Source organism: Aulostomus chinensis, chromosome 11 (assembly GCF_037954235.1).
Source record: "Aulostomus chinensis isolate RoL2024-O1b breed Wild chromosome 11, RoL_Achi_v1.0, whole genome shotgun sequence".
NCBI classification, from domain to species: Eukaryota; Metazoa; Chordata; class Actinopteri; order Syngnathiformes; family Aulostomidae; genus Aulostomus; species Aulostomus chinensis.
The window spans coordinates 3567076-3592846 of NC_141330.1; the positions used below are offsets into that span (position 1 = coordinate 3567076).

Here is a 25771-nt window from a genome sequence, read left to right on the forward strand (position 1 = left end):
GCGTTGAGAGCGGAGCCCGACAGGAGGACGGCTCACTGACACTTCACTCTGCTGAGAGGTTCAAGTCGGTCATGATTACGCGTAATTAGCAAGGAGAGGCTGCCGACAGACCCATGAACCCTCAGCTTGAGGCCCGACGGGCTCACGGAGAGTCACTTTTGCCGGAAGACGACTTCTCCTCGACTTCGGAGGAACTCCAGGGGAAGGAGCCCCGGGTGCTGACGTGCCTGGCAGGCGATCTTTCGCACCAGCGCCGCTCTACGTTGTGCGTTGTCATCGATAAACCTCTCGCTGGCGTCCTGACAAGTCAATGGCACAGTCAGAGAAAGTGGTAGCAAAATAGAAATTTTAATCTTTTAGTTGATTTTACAAGCGGCATGAATCACACTGATTGGTCGAGACACAGAGGGGCGTCATTTGTAGAAGACGAGGAAAGACGACATGACGATGTATCCCGGCTGCTGGGATGGATGGGGATCCTGCCCGCCGAACAGGCCGAAGTAGATGACGGTGTTGGATTCAAACCCACTCATGTCCAACTGAAAGAGAGAATTTTATATGACTGCAATATTTTTAAAGCCATGTTCAAGATGCAATATTTGTTTGAGGCTAAGTTTCATGATCCTGCTGTGTCGGTTACTGATGCTGACTAAGAGGGTGATGGTTAGACAGAGGCTCCACAGACTGGGAGCGTCCCAGTCACACTGCTGGTCATCTAGACCAGGCTGCAGTGTGACTGGGAGCGTCCCAGTCACACTGCTGGTCATCTAGACCAGGCTGCAGTGAGGGGCTGCTTGTGCCAACGCTGCCCATTTAAGACTGGTTTCATTTCCGACAAACACACATAAATCCACTGAAATGAGCAGAAGACATGAACACTAAAATCCCAGCTCTGCTCTCGCGTGCAACATCTTCTCCTGTGTTTGGCGGTTAAATCCTGCAGGGGAGCCCGCGGACGATTTGAAAGCGCTCAGGCTGAGAACCGGACGGGAATTTTCATGATTTTATCAGGAGACTTTGAGGTCAACAGCTCACTTCAGAATAACGAGACTCTCCTTGATTCTGATGGGTTTACTTCCCTTGCAGTAAGAGCGACTGAAATGGAAGAAAACTGAAAATCTACAAGAGGGACAGAGACTTGTCCGCACTTGTGTTTGGCAGAGACAATGTGTGTGTGTGTGTGTGTGTGTGTGTATGTGTGAAATGCAGGGGCCGATCGGGGATGAGTCCTACGATCCAGACAAAATTCCGCTTCTTTCTGCTGCCGTAAGACTTAAAAATCAAATACGCTTCTAATCTTAACCTGTAAAATCTATAAGTCCTTTCCCCCCCCCCCACACACAATTATCAGGAAATGTTTGAGTTGAAATATTTGAAATATTTATCCATGCCAAGACTCATTACTGCATTTAATTTAGATGAATTACAAAACATTGAATCAATCACATTTCAGTCTTTGTGTACAGGACTTTTTTTTTTTATTTCGTTGAAAATTCTATATTTTTGGTCTTTCATATTTTATTTATTTTGATGACTATATTCATCCCTTGTTTCCTTTCCCAACGGAATGTTGGCTGCTGCAGGTTTTTTGTTGCATGCCTGACATGAGGTCTGTGATTGACGAGCTTCCGACATTTTAATGCTCTGTTCGGCTGCATCACCTACATGAATTAATACCAATTAATACCACACTCGTGGAAGCTTTTCATGTGTCTTAAAACCGGCGTTTGCTAAAAAGAGGCCAACCTTCAGTGGCGCAGCGGCAGTGTCGCTGGCTCTTAGATCAGCGGAACATTGGCACTTGTAACGACTCCATTTCTACTTCAACTCGACCGCAACACAGCAAAGCAACGACAAATGACACAAGTCCAGCGAACGTTGAACAACAGCCGTGATGAGGCTCCGGGGGACGGACCTGTCTGGTGACGTCGACCCTCCAGGGGTCCACCTGCAGGCCGTCACACCAGCCTCCTCGTCCGTACAGCCACGTGCCGTGTTCATTTGGCACCGCGCCCTCTTTCACCCGCGTGGTGCAGCCCAGCGCCGATCCTGTTGGTCCCCATCAAACACATCCAGACACACGACAGTCAGTACACTTTTCGGTCGACCTGCTGGTGAAGCCAAGAAAAAAAAAACCCAGCAGCTCGAGTTATGAACTAAACAAAGAAGCTAAAAAGGGTTTCAGCTGGGAGGACCTGCTGCCAGACTGTTGGTGGGATGTGACAGAGGAGACTGGGCTCAAAGAAAACAACCAATCCTTTCCTACAAAATTAAATCATGAAAGCGATCCGGAAAACGGGGAGGAACTAAATGGCCACCGGTCAACTTCCCCCTCACCTGCAGAGTCAAATGTGCGAGTGTTGTTGAAAATGGCGTTGATCAGGAAGTGGTGGGAGGTCACACAAAACTCGCCGCAGCCGTTCTCGTCGCTGCCGTGACCTGTGATGACGGCGTACAGCTCCACCTAAGAACCCGCACGCACACACACACACACACATAGTGACGCTGCAGTCACACAGATGATGGATGTTTACTCGTTGTTACCTTTTTGGTTGATGCCGGGACAGGAAATTTGACTGGCAGGTATTTCTCATTGTAGGATTTGTCGAATGTCCCCCCGCTGTACAGTGACATCACTTGGAAGGGGCGGAGCTTCTCTACATGATTATCTGTGACAGGATAAAGCGGTTATGTACCAACTGCTGTGTCATGTAAACACTACGTTTTCTTCGGCTGAATTTGAACTACGAGTGTGTGTGTGATGGCGGAACCTCCGGGCCCCGCGCTTCATGTTCGCGGGACGCCGTCCAGTTCTCACCGACTGGATATCTCTGGAACGCCATGAGGGGATTCCTTCAACTTTGGCTTAAACGTTCCCTGGGATTCAAGGATGAACTAAACAGATTTTGGAGGTCACAAGTCACTGCGAGAGGCCCACATCCAGGATGCTGTATTGCAGTTCAGTTTGTAGCTGAATCAAAGTGTTTCTGATTCCAGGACGAAGTGTTTAGGAGTTTGTAAACGGATGTTTTCGGTGGTTCTGCTGTTGGTGCTGTTCTTTTGGACTCACCATGAAGTCATGAAGGAGGGAAAAACAAACTCTTCATGGGTTCAAGTGAGTCACAGGAAGGTAAATTACTCTTTCTGGGTGAACTCTGGCTTCATGCTCGCCAGCCTCGCTATGAACTGCACCTTCAATGGGACACTCATCAATGTTAACGATACAAAGTCTGTGTTGGACTTGAAAAGCTGCTGCGCTCTTACTTCAAAGTCTCAGCTGAACCACAGACGCCCCAGTTTCCCACCTGCCTGGCGAATGTACCTTCCAGATTCAGCTCAGTCTGATTGGCGACCCTGAATCTCAGGTTGAAGGAGACGATCCACGGCATCGCCCAGGGCACCGTCTTCATGGTGAAGGTGCATCTGCTGCTGTCCAGCACGGGGAGGAGCGGGGACACGTCCGTCTGCCAGCGCCCGATACCTCTGGAAACATTTTTATCGTTTAAAACTACCGGAGGAGTTGCACTCATAACCGACCGGCAGCTTTTCATCCACTCAAAGCATTTTTAATTCAACCGGAGCTCAAATGAAGATCATATCATTAAGAATATTTCAAGTTCTGTGTGCTCTGTTCTGCAGTTGCGTATCACGACCGGTGCGCGTTTGACTGATATTGCGCGTTCAGCTCGTGACTTACCGGCGGAAGGCGGTGATCCATCGTCCCAGCTCGACGTTGCAGAAGGGGCCGAGGCGGTCGCAGCAGACAAACAGCTGCACGGTGTGATCCCACTGAGCGCAGGACGAGTCTCTCCTGCCAGGACACGACAGGGACACGTCCAGCTCCAGCACGTCAAAGTCCAGCCAGCCTGCAGGGAAACGCACGGTACAAACGTTGGTGGTACCATTAAAACCCAGAAGATGGCTGGTGCTGATACGTTCCTCGCACACGGCATCGCAATAAGAAGAACAACAATAACAACACAAGATGTGAAATATAGAAGACATCCAAACCACTTGAGGAAAATAAAGGACAGAATAAAATCAAGCGGGGAGTAAATTCCCACTGTGGAGTCCAGTTACATGGAATAAAAGAGCAAAAGTGTCTTCGACATTTGGACGCAAAAACACTGACAATGATTATCACTCAAAACTCAAAGGGGAAGTTACCTGGCGGCAGGTCGGCCGCGGCCACAGCTCCTTTGTCCCCCTGCATGGGGACTTTATCAAAGATGGAAACCACCGTGGCAGGAGTTCCCAGTTTGCTCTGGAGATTTGTGTAGAAATCAAACCTAAAAGAAGATCGTTTGTAACAGCATGACCTTGAGAGCATCTCTGAGGAGAGACCCTGTCGTTTTAGGTTTCAGGTACAATCTCTAATCTGTCCTAATTTAAGGGACACAGGAGACCCCGATGGGGATTTCTTTGTAATGAGAACATTAAAAAAAAAGAAAGAAAGAAAGAGTTTGAATTAAATAAATAATCAAGGGGAAAAAAACAAGCAACAAATCGTATCAGTCTGAACTCTGGCGAAGTTCAAAAAGAAGTTGGAAGGAGAAGAAACTTTTCTATTCATATCCTTTTCTTTTTTTTTTGCTATCTCAACATCTTTATCTGTAGAATAATCACTTTCAATGACTCGTAAAAATGAAGCAGCAGCTCTTACCACTGAGCCTGCCAGTTGATGAAGCTGAAGGAGGGGTAGAGGAACCAGCCCGTCTCCGCCAGCGCCCCCTGTTGGTCGATACTAATGAAGAAGTTTGGGGACGGCGTCGTCTGGAAGGACACGTTCACCGCCTGCCCGGTGCTGCAGAGAATCACACCGCAGGCAGAGGAAGCAATGGGTTTCACGAGGCCTGCGTCACTGTGACGGGACCTGGCCGGTGCATCGACCGCAGCCGCTACTCTCACACACACCAACTAGTGCTGCACCGTCTCTTGGTGTCTCTGTGAGTGTCACGTCCTGAGTGTGTGTGTGACGTCTCTGACTTGAAGTGTTGACGAGTTTTTCTTAGGGGACAATAAAGTTGATCTTGGTCTCGATCTGTGACGGTCCTGACATGTTGTCCTCTCTCTTAAGATTTTAAGCCGTTATCTAACCTTCGAGCACCTTGACCCGATGGCGAGAGGAACACCTTGGCCTTTCACAGGACCACAGGATCTATGTTCACCAATAAAAAGGGATCAACGTGATGTGGCTCCTAATCCTTCTCGTGAGCCGGTCTTACCGGAGTGCCTCGGCGACCGAAGGCTCCAGGTGCACCATGGCAGCAGGGATGCCCAGTGGAAAGTAACATTCGCCCCCGACACAGTTCATATCCTGGATGGGATTACCAGGCCGGGCGTAGACCAGCACACCGGAGGCGTTGGATTTGGCCATGTTCTGGACCTGAATTATTATCTGGATTATTGTGACGTGATATGAACAACAGAAATGAAGAAGAAACACAAACATCCGCGTGAGGACACCTTGGTGAAGAAAGAGCAGCCCCCTTCAGACAACCAGGCCACCGCACCCGCCACCGAGGGGGAGACGTCACAACCGTCCGCCGCATCGCGTAGCTGGTACAACCTCTGACCCCAACGCCCCATCAGCCAATCGAACCTGGCATCAAGTCTCTTGATGACCACAGGCATCTTCCATCCTGACGGGGAGAGAGTGACATCAGAGTGTTTGCTCTCTGGTCGATAAGCAGGCGAGGAAACGCTTCTTAGTACAGCTGGAAAAATGCTAAGTACATAAAACATACAGAAACACTAGAGAACGCACTGGACGTGCCAAAAATCCCACGATGCACCGCAGGACTTAATGTATCAACAACAACAACAGTGTAACAGACACTGACAATAATGTGTGAATTCATGTGTTTTTTTGAGATTCCGTTCATCGATGATTCCAGCTCTGACATCAAAAACCTTTCTTTGAGTAAATTTACACAGTGAATCTCCTGATTTCCTCCTTCTAACCCCTGGTCCTATGATATACATGTGAAATGTAATAAATAACACAAAGAAAAAACAAAGGAAGATTAAAGTCATGCTGGTAGCAATCAGGGCTGCCAATCAAATACAAAAAAAAAAAAAATCATGACATATTTAAAATTAAATCAAAATGAATTGGATACATCAGTTTTGGCTGTGACAAGCACTGAAAATATCTTAATCAAAATACATGTGATTGAATGTGTGAACAACTAAACTTCAGGTCAAATTTTCTTGAAATTTCAGGCAAATTAGATGCAGCATCACTGCCCCCTGCTGGCCACTGGCAGCTCTCCATTCACAAGCTAAATCCGTACACGGGGTCAAAGGGGACTCATTGTCTTCTTCCTGATATTAATAGGAATCAATCAGGTGTTTGGACAACCCTCATGATATCGATAATATGAAATATATAAAAACGGCGCGGGAGAATCGTGATCTGAATCCAGAGGGAGAGGAATCAGGAGTCCCTGTTCAGCAAGAGCCGAGCAGCCCTGGGGAGGCTGTTCTCAACCTGCTCACTCCTGTCACAGGTGTTTCATGCAGGTGCTACAAAGTACTTCCACCCCTGCAGGCTGCGTCTTACCCTCGCTGGTGAAAACAGCCTGGGAGAGACCGCAGTTGTGTCCCCTGCAGCCCCAGGAGAAGAGCACGCCGGGGATCCAGTTGCCCAGAGCGAAGACCGGCATCGGGGAGAAGTGAAGTCTGGACAGGACGTCCTTCCCCCTGCGGAGAGGCAAGGAGAGTCGAAGGAGTTCCTCAGCAGCATGACAGCACCCAACTGTCACTGATCTGAAGACTTACTTCCATTTTAAAACCGTAACAACGTAAACCTGCAGGACAAGACTTTAAAATTCAAATTAGTTTAGCACTTCGTTCTCAAAAAGACCCTCAGAATCCTCTTCATTAGAGAGGACAGGCCAGAATCGGCCATCAGCAGTGACTGGCAGCTATCAGCTGACAGGATGGCAGCCAGGCCCATGTTACCCTGCTGGGAGCCTCCATCGTAGCTGCTGTGTAGCAGACACTAAACAGCGCATGGTCACGGTGAAGAAGGTCCAGCCAATTCTTCCCCGAGTTTGAGGGACAACCTGTCGTTTCCAGAAAGATTTCTCTCTTTTCTTCACACAAAAGGAGAAATAAGATAACGACAAACAACGAGCACTGACTAAACGCGGGCATCTGGCAAGAATTCAGTTCACTTCTACTTTTAACGGCGTGAGACCACATCAGGTTCCCAACAACCCGGGGATGCGTGACGGTCTCAGCACGACACGGGCATCGGTCGAATGCAAGTTGAGGAGACAACAAAAACGTGACTTGTAGACGTTTCTTCACTTCCAAAAGAAAAATAGTTTCTTTTTCTCCACATGCACGACGCTCGTGTGTGTTAGCCAGTGTGTTCAGAATGTGAAAGGTCGTATGGATCCTTCTGCCCAGTGTAAAAGCGGTTGTCCCGGGTCACCTCACCTGTGGAGGGCGGCGGCGCGGTGCAGCTGGTCCCGCATCCAGAGAGCGTCCGTCACGGAGGAGTCGTCCAGGGACACGAAGAGGACCTGAGCGCTGCCCGGCAAGTCCTGAACCAAGCTGGAGAGGGACGACTGCGAGCTCCACAGACACTCCAAGAACCCGGACTTGTTGGTGAAGGCGTGAATGACCAGAGACCCCTTCAGGGCACCGGGCTGATACACGAACTCCCCATCAAGAGTCGGGACCCTGAAGGCGGCAGCGAGGTCCCCGGGCTCCAGCCCATCGGTGGTTCCATGTCTGTTGGTTTTCCCGGACCTGAAGCTGACCGTGTTGTCCTGGGGGACTACCTCATCACCCCCGGTCAGCTTCATCCGCCGCCTTGAGGTCCGCGCGGCTTCGGTCACATGAGCCGTCACAACAAGGAAGCAGAGCAACGAACTCAGGGAAGAAACCATTTTTCCCCGACGACGGCGAGCAACCTTGAACTCACCACGACCAACAAACCACCATTCCCTCGAGTTCAACACCGATTAAAAGGTCATTCTTCCTCTCCAAATCGCATTTACCGACTTCTTAAGCTTCACCTCAAACAGCCGAGACAGAGGCGGGACGCGCTGACGTCTACGGCGGCCTCTGAGGGACAAACAAACACGCCCACTGCTAAATTAACAGACACCACGAAAAAAGAAAGACAATAATGGCACATTCTTCACTATTGCTAAGTTATTATTCCACTTTATTTTTGACAGAAGACTTAAATAAACAGTAAGATAATCTGTATGTTGGAAACCTGCACTCACAGCCGCTGCTTTCATTCTCTTGTAACCTTTTGCTCGGTTGCTCCTCACCAGCGGCTGACTTTTATCAGGGCCTGAGCCTGAAGGTACTTGAGTCTGATTGTCGTCCTGCTGCTGACAAACGTCTTCTGTCAAGAGAAGGAATTTGACGCCTGGAGAGGAAGCACCGGAGAGGTAAGACGTCACGAGTGTTTATACGGTTTTTTTTTCCCCCTCAAAGGTGCAGGTCGATTCTCTGAAAGGTGATGTATTAGAACAACGACAAAACCTCCAGTCTTAATGGGTTTGTTGTCCTTTTCCACCAAAGCACCACTCCGAACTCCCCCGCCACGCACTGATGACGACCAGCAGGGCGCCACCATCCGGTGGGGCTTTGTGCTGCATGTCACATGAATAAATGTGTCAAAGAGATGGTCAACTAACTCGTCCTTCTTTTCTTTCCTCTTAAACAAAAAAAAAATGCAGACATATAAACGTAAGTTTTAACTTTATGTTTTTGTTGTTTGTTTGTTTTTTAACTTTCGGCACAACACTGCAGGAGCCTCTTGGTGACCGTCGCATATTTGTTTTTATTTCCAGGACAAAAATGTGAAACTTTTGTGGGTCTGATGGGTAAAAGGAGCTGTGAAAGTCCAGGTATGGAGCCTCAAACAACCCTGGAGTGACAGCAGAGAGGAAAGAAGACTGATGAGGACCAAAGATGTTTATTTGTTCCCTCAGTTTCATGAGTTTTTGTCCACAAGGTTTAATTTGTTCCTTTCATTTTTTTTAAGGGCAACAAGTTACTTGACATTCTCTAAGATAGAATTGAATCAATCTGTTGCCACACCATGTTTTGTTCCCGCAATTATGATTAATTAGTGACCACAATAAAAAAAAAAAAACTCTGTTGCCATAGATTCACAATTTTGTCATCTAATAGTTTTAGTGAAAATCTGCCTGGTAACAACTGACTGTCCCTGCTGGAGCCCCGTGAGCTGCTGAGAAGACAGTGGATCTGCTTTGGTACAACATTTGGATTAATTTGAATGTGTTTTGGTTACTTGGTCAGTCTGTAATTTCTTTATTATTCTCCATCCCCCCCCCCCCCCCCACACACACACACATGCAAACCTCAATGTTGCCAAAGCTGATGGCGTTTGGCAGAACTGCGCCCTCCAGTGGTGAACAATAAAAAAAGATGACGCCAAATATACCAAGACAGAAAGGTAGCAGCGATATTGCAAATGTAATGAAAATGTGACTCTCACCTCGTAAGGACGGTTCCACAATGAAGCCACGTCACTCCTCGATATCATCACAGGTTTATTAAGTGACTTTGTACAATACAAATGAAAAATAAAATTAAAAATACAGAGATGGAGTACATAGCCAAAGCAAATGCGGTGTTGACTCTTCATTTCCTGCTGACAGTTTCTGCAGTGTGACTGAAATACATTTTTTGGGTTGTTGTTGTCGTTTTTTTTTTTGGCGTCCATGATCCCTGTTATATATGAAAGAATGTTTTTATAAACAGAGGACGCAGCTCTCAAGTCTCTGAGGATTCTCTAAACATACAAAAGAAGTTATTACTTAGCTGGCTCGGTATATATAAAAATAAAACTAACGTGAAATATACTCATGACATTATAAATGGTGGTCCAATGCTAATGGAGATAGCTAAACACAGAAGAGAAGAAAGCGTTACATTTCAGAAATAAGAAGCTTTAGCCATTATTTCAGTCTATTAAAAGGCCCGAGGTGCGTTTCAGAGTTTCTTAACTTCAGGTTTTTCTGTTGACACCATTTCGTTTTAGGCTGTCGCGCTGGTAGGAGGAGGGTTAAAACATTCGCCAGGTACACTCAAACCAAAACAGATTCGTTAATGCCTTGTCTTCTTATATCTGGGAGTGATGGGAGATCAGACTAGAGTTCAGATGCCACTGATTTACCTTACCTGTTACAATAAACTTGATTGTTCAACAGTCAAACACGTCCATCATTAAAAACAACCTTGGGAGGAAAAGAGCAGCAGGTGGGGCCGGGGACAGTATTCAGTAATAACAACAATAATAATAACATCAATAATAATTATAATAATTAAAATAATAATATGGGTTTGGCCTTTCTAATATGGAATTTTTTTCTCTCCTATTGTTAAGGTAAACACATTCTTTGAAGATGATGAGTCCTGAGGCAGTGAGGGGGCTCTGTGGGGTGGTTCTGACCGCCTCCCACCCCCTCACATACCAACAAATACCCCCCTCTAGTGGCTGGGAGCAGGAGTACAGCTGTGCTGGCAGAGCGGATACACAGGGGGAGGAAGGAGGAGGAGCGGAAGAGGAGGAGAGGGTGGGTGTTTCAGTGCCACACACTGGTGTCCTGACCGGCAGCGTTGGCAAACAGAACTAACTTGGGGTGGTCCAGCCGACTGTCTTTTAAAAGATCTTGCCTTTCTTTTTATTTTTCTCCAGAGTCCTGCAGGAGAGAGAGACAAGAGAGAGAGAAGAGAAGACCACACACACACACACACACACACACACACACACACACACACACACACACACACACACACACACAGAGTCAGTATAGAAATTTTAAACAAAAGATACACAAATACACGTATCACCTCATAAATGATTAACAGGCCAACCCCCCACTGACTCATAGGCTGTTTCCTATGTTTCCTACTTGGTGTGTGTGTGTGTGTGTGTGTGTGTGTGTGTGTGTGTGTGTGTTGGTTTGTGTGTGTAATGTGTAATGCATGCTGTTATCAGAGCCTATGCGTGGAGGGTCTCTTCAACACTGCGCCAGCCAACCGTTGCGAGCGGGGACACCGTCAGCGCGTTTCCTGGAAGACAAATTCATGTGCGACTCCATTTCTATTCAGTCGCGTCAGAGCCTGATCTCACCCCAGCAGTCACAGCCGGAGACGCCCTCGTCTCTGTCACACTCAGACATATTTTCTTGTCAGATTTGATCCTGGTGAATCGTCAGGTTGAGGTTTTGGTTTTCCTGACCGTCGCCATTGACTGCTTTGAGTGTAGATGCAGAGGAGACTGAACAAAGACCGTGGATGAGGACACGATGAGGTACTGAGCTGTAACTGAGGCTTATGGGTGGGCGCTGTTCTAGCGGTCATTTTTTTAAATCATGGTCATCACTATACAGCAACTGTTATGTCAATGGTGTAAGATTATGATATTGTAATTTGATCACATGTTATCTTCTTTTATATGGGACTTCCAACAAAAACTTTATCTCCCTCTGCTGGCCACAAGGGGGAAATACACAGATACTGTCTGTAGAAACTACCTTCCAGTGTGCATTCCATCAACACCCCCCCCCCCCCCACATGCTTCCTTGCACATCCCAGGAGCTTCAATGCTGAAACAAGCAGGTGAAGCGACAAAGGCGAGACAGTGAGTCGCTGGTACCTGGAGGCCTCCAGTTTCTGCTGCTCCAGGCGCTGCTGGGCCTCCCAGTTTGCTCGCTCCTCCTCGAACACGCGCCTCTTCTCCTCCAGCTCCTTGTGCTGAGCCTCCAGGTTCTTTTTCATCTGCTCATGACGCCGCTGAAGCTGCAGACACAGACAGAGGATGCGTCACATCTCTTTACTGCAAGGGAAACTTGACAGGTATGAATCACAGCGTGAGGTATTTACACAAACTGAGTAAACAAGTGCAGTGCGCACCGCAGCCCCCGTCATACAGAACTTGTTTTCTTCAGTGGTTCATGCAGAAACTCTAAATCCATAAATAGATTCAAAACAAGTTATAAAAGCAGAATAAATAAGAGAGGATTATTGTTGTATGTCAGGGTTACTGTGCATATCAGATGTTAATGCACATATAATATACACTAAATGTTATTGCACCCACTGTAGCTTATTCTTCCTTCGTTTATTTAGTTAGGACGCTTTATGTCATGTTTCCTAACTGAAGCCTGCATCCAACAAAGGCCCCGCACCTTCAGAGGTAAATAAAAGCTTGTGTTGAACCTGACTTACGTATTTTCCTGATCTAAATAAGTTTTGTAATGCAAATTGCAGAGATACAATTCCATTTTTATTTGCAATAATCTAAACTTACAGAAATAAAAACAGTGCTTCAAAAGCTCCAAATACCCATTTGATCTAAATATTTCAGACACATGAAGCAGAAACAGAAAAAGGGGGAAATGCCAAAGAGAGCATCCACTGAAACTACACACTCACGCGAACCACTGAAACACATCTGCACAAGAGGAAGGAAGACAGACAGAAACTTCACGAGAGCATGAATCGCATGAATTCTCCAACCCACATGTGAGTGGGAGTGTGTGGGAGTGTGTGGGTGTGTTGTACCTCTGCTTCAGAGTCTTTGAGCTTCTGCACTTTTTCCTTGACTTTCATCTCAAACACCTGCTCCATTTCCATCTCCATCTTCTTCATCTTAGTCACATGCTCTCGCCTCTCCTCCTCCATCTGGGCCAAAGGACTCCTGTGTGGGGAGCGCGTGTGCACGCAAACACGCACGCACGCACGCGCGCGCACACACACACACACACACACACACAAGTACAATACATCATCATCAGCATGGCCACGATTCTCATGATTGACACTGTCAGAGTAGCAGCATCACTGTTCAAAGCAAGTCTTCTCTTCCAATTTTCAGCAGCGAATGTCAACGTTTCCCTTAAAGGTGTCGAGTCATGCAAATTACAATGCCTTACAGAAGAGAGGGATGACATCAGCAAAGGAGTGGGAGGAGGAGGGGAAGAAAGATGTATAACAGCAGAACACAGCAGTTCCAGTCAGTCACCTGAAAACATGCCAAATAGATGGCGGTCCGTTTCACCTGGTTGAGCACTGCTGAACTCACACTACGGGACATTCATGGACACAGCAATGACACTCAGTTTTACGATATCTTAATCTTAATCCAGCGTCAGTTGGTGATGCCTCACGTGCTGCTGCTTCTCATCCGCTTTTACAGGGTTCCGGGCCGGTTTCTTTTCCTGCAGCTTTGGCTCCTGCTCTTGTATCAAGAATAATCCTGTGCAATACTACGACTGCTGCTAGCTTATTTTACGGCAGTGCAACGAACCCCCATTTTTAGTATTCCAGCTACGTATAATTGTGCGTTGTATGTTCGATGTGTGGATCTTTTATTCTTTTACTGCCTGATCCAAAACTTTGTCAGGACTTGCCATGCTAGCTAGCTAATGTGTCATCCACCTCACGAGGACTTAAAAACAGCAGCACACACACAGTACTGGCTGTGGCGCTCAGGGTACGGCGTTTGGCCGGTTCAGACACAAACGCATTATTTGAAGCCTGACAAAATGTAATCTTGTGTGACCTTTGTTCCATCACAGTCGCGCAAGGTAAAATCATACTTTAACTCGGTCCTAATGTCCTGCAGTGTGAAGCTGGCTTGAAACTTCCCTTTAACTGTAGTAACACATGTTGTGGTAGTTTTGTAGTAACATGGTAGTTACATTGTCGTCACATCTTTGTACAAGTCTTGAATTGGATCGAGACAACATCAAACTGCCTTTCAGGAATGGAACATACAGGGGAAAAACAGACAAAAGAGGTTCAGTTTTCGGGAACGAGGAAATCCAACAAGGCTGCGATTGGGACAGGAAACCCAAACAAACATTCAACATCTCTGAAAACCAGAAGGAGGACCCAGAAGCTGATGCAGGACACCTGTGAACACTGATGGTTAGTGAAGGCGGTGGGTTAAACATTAGTAGAGCTCACCAGGCTGTTTTACTGCAGTAAAGGAGGTCAGAGACGTGCCATGAAATATTTGCAGAGGTTGTTGGAGGAGTTGCGAGTGACAGACAATTCAAGTTTGAAAGTTCCACCTTTGTGTGAGTCCAGCCACAGGTCTTATTGATGACATCATCAGCAAAAATCAGGAACCGATACCAAATCAAACTTACAGCATTGGCACGGCTGACACTGCAGTTTTAGAGTTGTCAGCTCTCTGCCTGGTGGTGACACAGTGCGTGACAACCTGCCAGCGAGATGCTGCTCAGACTCGGTTTGACTGTTTTCATTGTGGCAGCCATGTTACAAACATTCCCATTTTAGAGCTGAACGTACAGTATTTGTATTTGAAAACTGAAGGAAAGAAACAATCAACGCGTTCCATCGCCTTCAGCCAAGATGCCTTATTAGTTGGCAGCTTGTCAAGATGAGTGACTGCAGCTTCAGAAAGATGAGATGGGCTGCGTTCATTTCAACAGGACTGTTGTGCATCTCATAAACTCGAGTAACTGCTCCAAACATTTCACTTGCAGGTCTCCATTATTAATCCAAGCTGGGCTACAAGCAGCAGCAGGTAGAGGCAGCAAAGAATAAACCCGCAGAAAACAGTGAAGCCTCAAGGTTCAGAATCGTCAAGCTAGATTGATAAGGACGTGCTGCAATTCAGTTTTCCTTCCACTGTTCCTGGAAACTTCTACTAACAGAGGAGAAGTGGGGGTGGGGGTGGGGGTGGGGGGTCAAACAAAGCCAAAGGAGGTCGACAGAGGAAGGACAGAGAGAGAACGATCATCTAGAACAGGGGTCTGAAAAATAAGTGAAAAAAATGACCACTTACATTCCTTCAACTGTGTCAAGTCTAAAAAATTAAAACACACACAATCCAACACACGCACACACACACACAGACACACACACGGCATGCAATGAGTTCATGCACTTCAATTATGTTAAAGTCTGTGCTTTGTGACCTCGATTACTTCTTTTAGCAAATGGGAAAAAAAAGCTAAGAAAACCTAAAATTTCAGCTACGTGAGCTGGGTGTCAAATACATGAGCAGCTGCATGTTAGCAACAGAAGCGTGAGACTATTCAGGTGAAGAGCTGTAATTTTTAGTTTAGCGTTAGCTCTACATGAGTGAAACAGTAGCATTGTACTTTGCATACCTTTATGCAAAGTAGAACAGTGAGGAACTACAAAACGAAGTTATCGAGAGGCAGATCTGCTGACACCTCAGCACCCATTTGAGGATTAATTTGGTATGAATGTACCGTTTAGGGCTAAAACTGCATTCTGCCAGGATATAGAATGAGAAATTGTGCTTTGTCCACTCAAGCATGTGAGATATTTATCATACTTGCGAGAGGGTGAGGGTTTTTTTTTGTGAAAAACATGGGTGGACAGATGATTTATCCAACTGTGTGTTTGAAAATTGCATGTCTGTTTCGAGGTGACATTTGTCTACTTTCCCTTCGTGACATGTGTCAAAGAGACATTTTTGTTTTCCTCTTTGGAATCACAAGGAACCCAACATGGTCCTACTCTTTCATTCACGCATGTGTGGATGTCTGCAAAACTCCTGGCTTTGCTGCGGTCGCAAACCTGAGCCTGTGCATTAATGATCTGTTCGGTTGCGGGCACCACAAATTACAGTGTGAAAAGGTCAAGTGTGCATTTTCCTCTTAAGAAGCACATTAATCTCCCCCCTCAGTGTGTTCCAAATATCACTGGCAGAAGACAGCAGAAACAAACGAATGAAATGATCAACCTCACACTTTCCTTATCCAGTTGCCTTGCTGGAGCTCAATATGAAATAAATAAATAACTAAATGAACAACAACAAATCATCCATCTGAAATCACATTCTACCAGTCACAAGTTACACTGCTTGAATTAATGTCATCTGCTAAAATGAACATAAATGGGACCGTTAAACAGCCGACAAGACTCATCCAACTTGAAGGTAACCAACAACTTAGGGGTCCTATTTCTGGCTTGCTTCCAGGTAAATAATAATAAAAATAAGCTAATGCTAATATGCAAATATTTCCAAGCAAACTCACTGGCCTATCTCAACTCGGTCTACTGTCTCTACCTCACCGTGTCCAGGACTTACTTGGTGGACAGCTGGCCTTTAGCGCGGTTGTTGTCCACTCCGTTGTAGGTGACGGCAGCAAGCTTCCTGCTGCGGTAGTTTTCATAATGAACATTGTTTGTCACATCCTTCAAGTCCTGCATGTGAGTTCTAGGGATGGGCAACAAAAGAATTTCAAATATTTCAAACATTCGGAGTGACAAAACTCTTCTTAACATTCTGCACATTTTTATGAAAAACAAAACAAAACAAAAACCAAATAAACACGTGCCACCATCAGAGAATCAAAGCTGTAGTTCTCGCTCCTATAATATCGCAAATAATGGTGTTGAATTTGCATCCACTGTATGAACAGCTCATCTAGTTGAAGTACGTGCTAAAAGAATTTGATGTAGATCCATTGTTATGTATGTTTCCCTACCTGATGAGCATATCCCTGAGGATGGTGAAGTCACAGTGGTCACTGTTTTCAACTAGGAAGGAGAAAAAAAACCAAGTCAGACTCCCATCAAAATTGCCAAAATAGAACATTTCTCATCTGTAGCCCAGAATTCACACAGAGCATCAGAAATAATGCACCTCATTCATAAAATGATTTTATGCAAGAAATTGCTCTTACACACTGAACGAGTGCTTTTTTTAGCCCTCAATTTAGTCTTACAGACATGAAGAAAACCCTGATGGCAACTTGTATCTCAGTAAGGGTCATCTTATAGTGTGACTCTTTATCAGGTGGTACTTCCTGCTTTTGAGACTTGAATTGAGGCTTTAATAAAAATGTCAGAACAAATTTGTAAGTATTTTTCGTGAATGAAGCTGAATGCTTCCTATAATATCTGGTAAACACAACATTGTTAACCTACTTCTATATCAATGGTGACACTTTAAGTCCTGCAGTGTTTTTTTTTTTTGGGCCTTCCAACATTTAAACACCGATGTTATATTTAACTAATCTACGAGTCATACCTTCTGCAACCCCCCAGGGATATTGTCTCCCTCTGGCTCTCTTGCCATTCACCTCGATGATGGTGTTGCTTCCTACTACAGCCAACGGCAGCTTGTCCTAGCACAACAACAATATTTGGTATGATAAATACAAGTGTTGGAGTCGGGCTCTGTTACAAACTTGAAGCCAACAGCTGACTGAGAGCCCTGCACACTGCTTCTCTGTTGTCTTTGGACCTGTCAGGTGACACCCAGTACCTTGATCTTCTTCACCAGCCTGTTCTCCTCTTCATCGTCTGTCTCAGGGAACTCGTAGATTTTGATTTTATGCTCTTGAATTTCCCGCATGATCTGCAAGGGAAAAAGAAGCTCTTTTAGCTCCACCTGATGCACATGCTGGTGGTCACACGCTGCGTAATGGTTTGGCTTATTGGCTTCCACCCTTGAGGCTGACAGTGCTACTTCTATAACTCACTACGACTGCAACTTCCCGCTTTGCTGTTGATGGATGAAAGTAACGAGTGCCATCTTTCTTCAATGCTGTCTCGTGTTTTGTTCAAGCCAACAATTCTAATGTTATTTGAATGTCTTCATCCTTATTCAAACTCAAGTCAAACCTGGTATGACTGTTGTTCAATGTTTGTACTGAAGCTCGATGCGTCTCACAATGGCATTGGAAAACTCAACCATGACATTTCTTACATGAGCTACGAAGTGCTCTCTTTTTCTGTTTGTAAATTTGCTCTTCAGAAAAACCTTTCATAGTGCAGGACATCAGCGCAGTAAAAACAGCTGTAACGCCAGAGAAAGTGTTTTGTTTTGTTTTCACTTTGCTTTGTGATGCACAACATCACTCTCATGATGATGACCACAGCAAGAAAAAGGGCCTCTGGGTGGGATATTTTTGCTGTGGTAGTATGCAGCTGTGGAAACCACTGACCTGCTTCTTGAACTGCTGGCATTCCTCTGGGGTGAGGGTGTCTGCTTTGGCAATCAGCGGGATGACATTGACTTTCTCATGCAGCCGTTTCATGAACTCAATGTCCAAGGGCTTCAATCTGGAGACACACACACACACACACACACACACACACACACACACACACACACACACACACACTTAAAGATAACACTGTCAAATCTTAATGAATCGATATGCGCTGACAACTCTGTCAGCTTGACGACAACCAAAAAGACAGAAATGATCACTAATTGAACAGTTGTGACTTGCTGTTGGATTTAGATATGGTCATGCTGCCCTCATTGGCTGGCGCGGGGACAAAGGCAGCTAAAACGAATACAGAAGAGTATCTGTGATGCCTGATCTCCGGGTCATAAGAAAGCATTTGTGAATTAGTTTTAGCTTTGCACCCACAGCGTGCTGCATCTTATGGTAAAATATTATCTCACTTTTGTTTGTATTTCTTTTGACACAGTGGAAATATTCCCTTATCTGGCCTTAAGCAGCATTTAGAAGATGGACTGGGATGCATTTGACTGATATGAACCCAACAAGCTGTTGTTCTGATTTACTGCTCATTTGCTTTTTGGATTCACAACCAAACATTTACTTAAGACAAGCATTTTAAATTCATTTATCTTACATTGTTATTGTTACATCTGTTATTTTGCTTTTATATTTTTACAAAAGGAATAACTTCCTTACTGTCCCGAAAGGAGGTTTTCATTGCATTCAACAGTTTTGGAAAGAACACGATCCTTCATTCAGTGGAGAGCGTGTTTTGGTTTTCATTTCTTAATGAGTCCCAACCCACCCAACAGTGAATGAAAGCCTGTCACGGGACGTCGGCTGGGGGCTCGATATTCAGCTTTTGTCAGTGTTTGAGGTCACTGTGCTGCTGTGTGAGAGTAGTCAGTGTCAGAGGGGATGAGTTGACCGTTTGTGTCGGTCTCAGAACATACGCTACGCATCCTTAAGGCTGGAGTGCTGCTCATCTGGGTACAAGCTTGGACCAACACCAGGAGGACGGACATAACACACAAGAGGGAGGATGAACGAGGACAGAGATTTCTTCACAGTTCACAGTGAAGTCGCATCTGTGTATTTGTCCTCTTAACACTTGAGCACCGCTACACAGCCTGAAAGACCGCCATCCTACCCTTTATAAAATGTTACTGTTATAATGTTAATTGTTAGATACGTGATTCTATCAGTCATCCATAGGGTTGTAATTGTGGTGGCACTTATGTTTATCTAATAGGTTGTGTTTCTTTAGAATTTAAAAAATTGCTGTCATTTTCTTTTCATTATATCTTGTTTTTCTTTCTATCACATGTACTTTGTGCGGACCCCAGCAAGAGAGGCTGTTGTTTAGGCTAATGGGGAGCCTACAAAATTAAACTCAACCATGAGAGACTGAAAATTCTCACTGGTGTACTTAAAAGGCCACTTGTCTCTTGGCAAGCTTTCATTTGGATATAAGTTATAAGCTGCCACTGCATTTGAATATGTAACAAAGCAAATATCAGCAGGTTTTCAAGGGCAGTAAATCACTGCTTCAAGAACCTTTTCCCAATTTCAAGCCTCCCACACTTTCTGCTCTTAAAATACTTCAAGTAGGGAAAGTAGAACATGAGGTGTCCAGTATGTGTAATAGACATGGTATCTTATGAATAAGACATACTGAGAAAAAAAAAACAACCCTACACGCAGTCATCTTGAAACATTTGGCAGTCTTTATCACCTTCTAGCCACTCTGACCAGGTCTGACTTGGTTGCTTGCCTCCATTATTCTCCTTTTACAAGCCTCAAGTGTCAGCCTTTATTTAACAAGACAGCTGACTCAGGCTCACATTATCGTTTACAGCGATGGCCTGGGGGAGATGTCGTAGATGATGGTATGAGACAACACACACATTTACTTCACATACCCAGAAGCTGCCTAGTGCGAGCACAGCTTGCTGCTGTTGACCACTGATGCAGCCAAGTGCTCAGGGCCATGCTGAAAATACTACAGGAGGAATATATTCATTTGCTACTCAGGCTGAGAACTGAACTTCAGTTCTCTTTTTGGCACCAAAAGTATTGCCTGAAATCAGTATGGAAAAAGGGGGAAACTGCATCGAAGCCACGGTGGCTTGATTCTATCTGACAACACAGGAATTGCCACTTTTCCTTCCAGTTATAAAAGCAGCCTGTGACCTTTGTGGCACTGCTGACCCCTAATTTCCCCTCTTACACTATTTCCTGCTACTGTTTAACCTGCTCATTCCAACCTTTAATTTTCTCAAGTCCATTCTTCCTTCTTACTCTTGTTATCAAACCAGGCAGTGACATTTAAGAGCCAAGGCAGCTCGTCCTGATTATACAGGTGCAGTAGTGTGTTACCTGTATTTGTCTCTCATACTCACCCGTGTCCCGAGGGGGCTATGAAGTACAGGCAGCAGTGAATTCGGCTGTCAGGCATCTGTCGTCTGTTCACCCGTGATTCTGAGTTCAGGTAGTCCTCAAACTTGCTGTCTATGTGGTCAATGACTGGCTGCCAGCTGAAAGAAACAGCCTCTGTTTAGAGCCATTGAATGAAAAGTAGTGGACAAAGGCTTTTGGCCTCGGTACATGATGAATATGAGAGGAAGGGAAGAGGTTGAAATACCAGTTACTGTTGTCGACGGCATCTCCAAACCCAGGAGTGTCAACTATTGTGAGCAGCAGCTGCACGCCGCCTTCCTTTATTAAAACTTTGGACTGCTCCACCTGACGAGAGACCAAGAATAAATGGAAAATTTTTGCTATTGTGCCTCAGAGCCCAAAATATACTATTTAGCTGTATAACACCAACAAAAAAATAAACAAAAAGAAGGGGTGGAATCAATATCTTTGTGAGCAAACGACATCACACATCAAATATTTCACATTAAAAAAAACAAAAAAACATTTGAAGTTGGCAGCATGTAGTAACACGCCATCTCACGCGGTGCCATTAGCGAACTATGCTGAGAAACCAGAAAGGCACAGAAGCATCTGGAGGTAGCAATGCTGTCAGTCAGGAGCCAGACAGATGAAGTACAGCACTCAAGGCACTTCAGATTCAGGAGAACAGTGTAATTAGGCAAGATGAAGAAAAAGGTATTTCTGATTGGAGCAAACGATCAGTGCTTCTGACATTTTAACAGCAAGAGAACAAACAAGAGATGTACCACATAGTAGGCCTGGGCAGTACGATATCATATTGCACTGGGGTTTTGTTTTTTTTTAGTTTTTTTTTTAGCTTTATCAAAAAGATACCTCAGTATTTCGCATCTCTGAAGTGCTTGATTTGTTCCTCTGACACATAGTCACACCAGTATAATGACTGGTTGTCACTGGAACAGCTACACATCTCAACAAGCACCTTCTAGATATTCAGTGTTTCTACTGGGAGAATTCTGCAGACCCACACGTCAACATGCCTGCAACACGCACCTTCACAATGTCCTACAATCCAATAAAACAGCCACAAATGATAATTCGTATGAAGGTTATAATTTCTCAGTTTTCCCTGGCAATGATGGGAAGTACAGGCGGACCTAATGGAGCGTCTGATGAGCGTATCTGGAATAAAAAGATGGTTTGGATGTTTGCCAAAGCTCTTATCAACTTTGTCCACAAGTGACAGTGTTGTTTACATAACTGAGCCATTTTTCAGTGTTGGACAGAAGATGCAACACAATAGGACTGCACAATTAATCACAATAAGGCCTTTTGCAAGTTGTGGGAAGGTGTAATCGTTGTCCAAGACTAATTTTGTGTCAAATTACCACTTTAAATAAATATTGTGGAGCTGCAGATGCATCCTGCTTCCACATCGTACTCTACAGACACAAGCAAACAACTCTGTTTGATCCAGAGTCCCACAAAAATCAGCCCATTATCACTTACATGGTTTTTTTCAATGAAAGTGAGAATAATGATCTAAAGATCAACTTTCTTTCTAATATAGCAAATCATATCGCAATCCAAGTATCAGTCATTGGCAATGGGATGTTTTTTCAAAATCATTCAGTGCTATGACACAGTTGGTGGGTGTGTCCAACATCACCTGTAAAATATCATGTGTCATGTATTTAGTGAAGTACCTGTACAGTCTTTTTGATTCGATGTGACGGTCCAGGATACTCTGTTGAATACAGGTCTGTTAGGAACAGAGAGTTGATCAACGTAGATTTGCCCAACCCTGACTCGCCTGGGAAAAAAAGAAAAACGAGAACAAAACAAAATTCAATTTCAGCATCAAGGTGACTTACACTCCTCATGCACCCATCAGGGCAGAATATTGGCCACGCTTCAACACATCACTTCACATCGCATCACTAGGAATTAAATAGTAAATGGATGTAACAAAACGCAACCTGCTGTATTACACCCTCACAAAGATCGCAGCTGACATCCTAAAGGCAATCAAAGGTCACGCGTCTGTACAGAGACAAGACTGACATTTGCCCGAGACATTAATACAATTAAGTTAACAGTTAAAAGGCAAAGGAAACAAGACACACAATGTCTCGTGTTATGTTCAACTGGCTGGCTGGCTGGCTGTGTGGTCTGAGAGCCTTCTCAAGCCTGGTTGGCCATTGTGTGCCCAGTTTCCAAGCTCCCCAATGAAAAGGCTAATTAGTCAAAATGACCACTGGCAATGTCTGTTTTGGCTGATGGCCACAAGTCAATATTTAACGAGCCACTACTTACAGCAGAGCTCCGGTCAAGGGTAATGAGTGGAACTTTTACTGCAGCAGCTGTTTATCACGCATTTTTTGCATTACACATCGCTATGAGTTATGGGTGTGTTTGTGTTAAATATAGTAGAACACTAAGTGACGACAGGCAAGTAAAAAGAGCTGCTCAGAATATGTGAAGTGAACAGGTTGTTAGGTCATCGTGTTTCAAGAGGCCTGGCAGGGTCATCAAGAACGATGCCTGAGAATGAATTACTACAAAAAGGCCCTGCCACTGCCCTCATTCAAATAAACGAATGAATCTTTAAAATAAGCTGCCAATGTGTAGTCTCAACAATGTAAAACAGGTATGACTTGTAATAATTATCCTAATAATTAGAAACATAGTTTTCTTTGTCTTTTCTTTAATCTGATGCATTTGTACTAATTACTTGATAACTGTCTTGCAACTGATTCCTGGTTTGCAAACAATACCAATCTTAGTTCTTGCCGATCAGCTCAAGCGTCTAACAAATTCACCTTTGAATGTGAGAGTCAGATAAGTGATGCAGGGTCAGAATTCCTGTTTAGATGCGCGAGAACGCACCTGAACTTCAACCAAAAACATTTTCACTCAAGTGTCCCTGTTAGGCCCAGTCACTACAAATGAGGGTCCATGGCTGATTGAAACTTGAGTCCAGTGCATAAAAGTTTGAGAACCAGAGCGCAGATAGACTGATTGGATGATTTACTCCTAATACATGACACATACTAACACGTTTATTTTTCTAAATACTTGATGGCCACCAGTTATGAGCGAGGATCAGGATTACCCTCCAACACACACGCGCACGCGCGCGCACACTGCTGGGCACAGGCCCAGTTATCCCCCCCAGACACCAGGGCATGAGGCCTTGACAGACGTGCCAGTCACTGGTGGTAATACCAGTCCCATCTCCTTCCTTCCATTCCTCTTTCATCCTCCTTTCCTCTTTCACACCATGCTGATGACGCACTGCTTTGTACAGCAGGGACATGTGGGCTCACTGCTCATCAGAGCCAAGAAAAGCTGAACATTGTGTGTGTGTGTGTGTGTGTGTTTCCATGCACAAAAATAATACAACAAAATGACAAGCTGTTCACTAGAAACAAGCTTATAAGACTTCCTCTTCTCTTCTTGACTGCTTGTCACAATGTCATTTTTCATAAATTTTGCAATAAATTTCAAAGTAACTTTTTGCAGCAGATCACTTGGTCATCATCCAGCTGCATTTGAAAAGACAGTGCAGAGGACAGAAGATAATTCAAACATGTCGTTGTTGTGATGTCCTAATGTCAGTAACCACAAACTGCATAGAAGGAACTGCTCATTGACAAAAGTTTGGAATATTTTCAGCAGTATTGTAAGTAAACCACATGTAGGAACCAAGTGTTGTGAACGCAATGGGAGACGTGCTATTCTTAGAGACATACTGGTTCCACCACAGGAAATCGTTTTGACCCAGGGAAACATTTTTCCTCCGAACAGGGACTAATCAGCCAATGAGGATGTTGGCCTGGGGTCAACCACTACATCCAAGTACTTTTTTTAAAAAGAATGTCTGCATTTTTGATTCCCTGCGTGTAGTTCTCGATAAATCTAAGCCAAATGTTTCAGTTCTGTGTCACAAACCATAATTCAAGATTAATGCAAATAAAAGCAATGCAACATCCTCCTCTGTCTCTGTGATTAACACTACAAAGTTGGAGAAAGGCACATCCCTTGTGTATAAACATGGCTGCACGCAAACACAATCTCTTTCTCACAACAACAAACCACAATGAAGAACTTTAAAATGCTGACCGCAATGAATACAATGAAACAATTCAAATAAAACAAGAGCCAACTGAGGCCCCAGCAGCTTGTGTTCTTACCCACGACCATCAGGGTGAACTCAAAGCCCCTCTTGACAGACTTCCTGTAGACTTGGTTAGGGAGGCTTGCAAAGCCAACATATCCTTCCAGATTCTTTTGCTGCTGTAAGAAAAACAAACATATAAAATGAAAGCATTAACTTAACCTTGCAAAACTGATTTAGCCACAAAGCTTCACAGAACATTCAAATTTAGGCCTGCAGGATAAAATAATATAAATGAGAAAATTCATATTCAAGAGAATTTTCGATAGAGTTGGCTTGAATGATCAAATTCCAGGCATGCTCCCTCTCTGGCTCATTACCAGCCCTTCATCATTTCCCTTTACAATAACAACCAATGACTTTATCGTGACATGAAAACCATCAATCATTACAGTTTCATCACTGACATGAAAAACAATGGCAGAAAAGGTGGAGAGTAAGAAAATTGTGGCAAACACTGACAAGTGTTGATAACACTGCATGGCTGTACCTATCACACAACGATTGTACCAATACTTACAGCTGCTTTACGCAGATCAATGTGATGCAGTCCCAACGTGCAGGAAAAGACAGCATTTCCAGGGCGAGAAAGCAGAGAGAACACAAAAACAAAAAAAGGCAACAGGGAATCAATTTCAGGCCATCTAACAAACAAACTTTTCTGACCCTAGAATCTGCTTCCCAAGCTGTAAAGCCTGAGGGGAAATTATTCATGATCTCCACTACTGTAACCACACTGACACTTCACCAGTGTGGAACATATTCCACTTCACTTGCTCCTTTAATGTCAGTAGCACCATAAAGAGCGTCCCTCTTAGTGTTGCAGTTTTTCTTTCTATCTCTGGCTCAGAGAAAATTTCTGCCTGTCACGCCAGAGCCTCTCCTGCCTACAGCAGCCCACATGTCTTCTGAATGATGCTTTGACCTAATAATTAATATGCAGATTTTCTCACAGGGTGTACAGTTTAAGCTGAGTAACATCTGCTGCTTCACTGCTTTTAATCTTACTCTGGATATTTAACAACCCCCCATCAGTCTACTTCCATCAAAGCTGATTTCCTATATAATAATCTGACAGAAGAGAGAACTGAGAAGTGTGTTTCCTATCTGGCAATCAGTCACAGGTCACCTAAAGGAAGTGGTGGCAGACAGGTGGAGATGTAAGCTACAGCTACTTGTGCAGGTTTTTCCTCCA

General features: G+C 44.6%; 2 protein-coding genes and 1 long non-coding RNA gene across 5 annotated transcripts; 1 reads left to right on the forward strand and 2 right to left on the reverse strand.

Moving 5' to 3' along the window:
* Positions 1 to 329: 329 nt before the first annotated feature.
* On the reverse strand, positions 330 to 8591 carry ngly2 (N-glycanase 2). Of its 2 annotated transcripts, XM_086217764.1 has the most exons (14): positions 8515 to 8591; positions 8250 to 8398; positions 7450 to 8082; positions 6566 to 6705; positions 5467 to 5642; positions 5226 to 5386; positions 4664 to 4804; positions 4168 to 4289; positions 3698 to 3866; positions 3323 to 3483; positions 2545 to 2669; positions 2338 to 2464; positions 1916 to 2049; positions 330 to 539 (listed from the first exon to the last, which is right to left on the reverse strand). In XM_086217764.1, the coding sequence occupies exons 3-14, from the start codon at positions 7902 to 7904 to the stop codon at positions 414 to 416; spliced, it is 2037 nt and encodes a 678-aa protein (XP_086073890.1). In that variant the 5' UTR covers positions 7905 to 8082; positions 8250 to 8398; positions 8515 to 8591; the 3' UTR covers positions 330 to 413. The 2 variants fall into 2 exon arrangements, 1 of the variants encoding a protein (XP_086073890.1); XR_015118483.1 differs by having other exon boundaries at positions 1916 to 2111; positions 8250 to 8576.
* On the forward strand, positions 6899 to 9722 carry LOC147252873 (uncharacterized). Its single transcript, XR_015118484.1, has 4 exons — positions 6899 to 8214; positions 8301 to 8420; positions 8554 to 8721; positions 8826 to 9722. It is a non-coding gene; the product is annotated as an uncharacterized LOC147252873 (long non-coding RNA).
* On the reverse strand, positions 9539 to 24695 carry septin7b (septin 7b). 2 transcript variants are annotated; one of them, XM_086217765.1, is made up of 13 exons: positions 24593 to 24689; positions 22103 to 22209; positions 20641 to 20741; positions 20399 to 20533; positions 17967 to 18084; positions 17285 to 17377; positions 17048 to 17144; positions 16503 to 16554; positions 16103 to 16231; positions 14825 to 14845; positions 12571 to 12706; positions 11663 to 11805; positions 9539 to 10703 (listed from the first exon to the last, which is right to left on the reverse strand). In XM_086217765.1, the coding sequence occupies exons 1-13, from the start codon at positions 24600 to 24602 to the stop codon at positions 10664 to 10666; spliced, it is 1182 nt and encodes a 393-aa protein (XP_086073891.1). In that variant the 5' UTR covers positions 24603 to 24689; the 3' UTR covers positions 9539 to 10663. The 2 variants fall into 2 exon arrangements, with proteins under 2 accessions (XP_086073891.1, XP_086073892.1); XM_086217766.1 differs by lacking the exon at positions 14825 to 14845 and having other exon boundaries at positions 24593 to 24695.
* Positions 24696 to 25771: the final 1076 nt, after the last annotated feature.

What these genes read in the sequence shown, in the direction of transcription:
- ngly2 (XM_086217764.1), bottom strand. Translation starts at nt 7,904, where the DNA reads ATGGTTTCTTCCCTGAGTTCGTTGCTCTGCTTCCTTGTTGTGACGGCT. An exon ending in GGCTGTTTTCACCAGCGAGG is followed by an intron (nt 5,643 to 6,565) that starts GTAAGACGCAGC and finishes TCTCCCCGTCAG; the next exon opens with GATGGAAGATGCCTGTGGTC. An exon ending in GGGTCGACGTCACCAGACAG is followed by an intron (nt 540 to 1,915) that starts GTCCGTCCCCCG and finishes TCTCTCTTTCAG; the next exon opens with TTGGACATGAGTGGGTTTGA.
- septin7b (XM_086217765.1), bottom strand. An exon ending in GCCGTCGACAACAGTAACTG is followed by an intron (nt 20,534 to 20,640) that starts GTATTTCAACCT and finishes TGTTTCTTTCAG; the next exon opens with CTGGCAGCCAGTCATTGACC. An exon ending in CTTGACACAGTTGAAGGAAT is followed by an intron (nt 12,707 to 14,824) that starts GTAAGTGGTCAT and finishes CTCCCCACACAG; the next exon opens with GAGTCCTTTGGCCCAGATGG.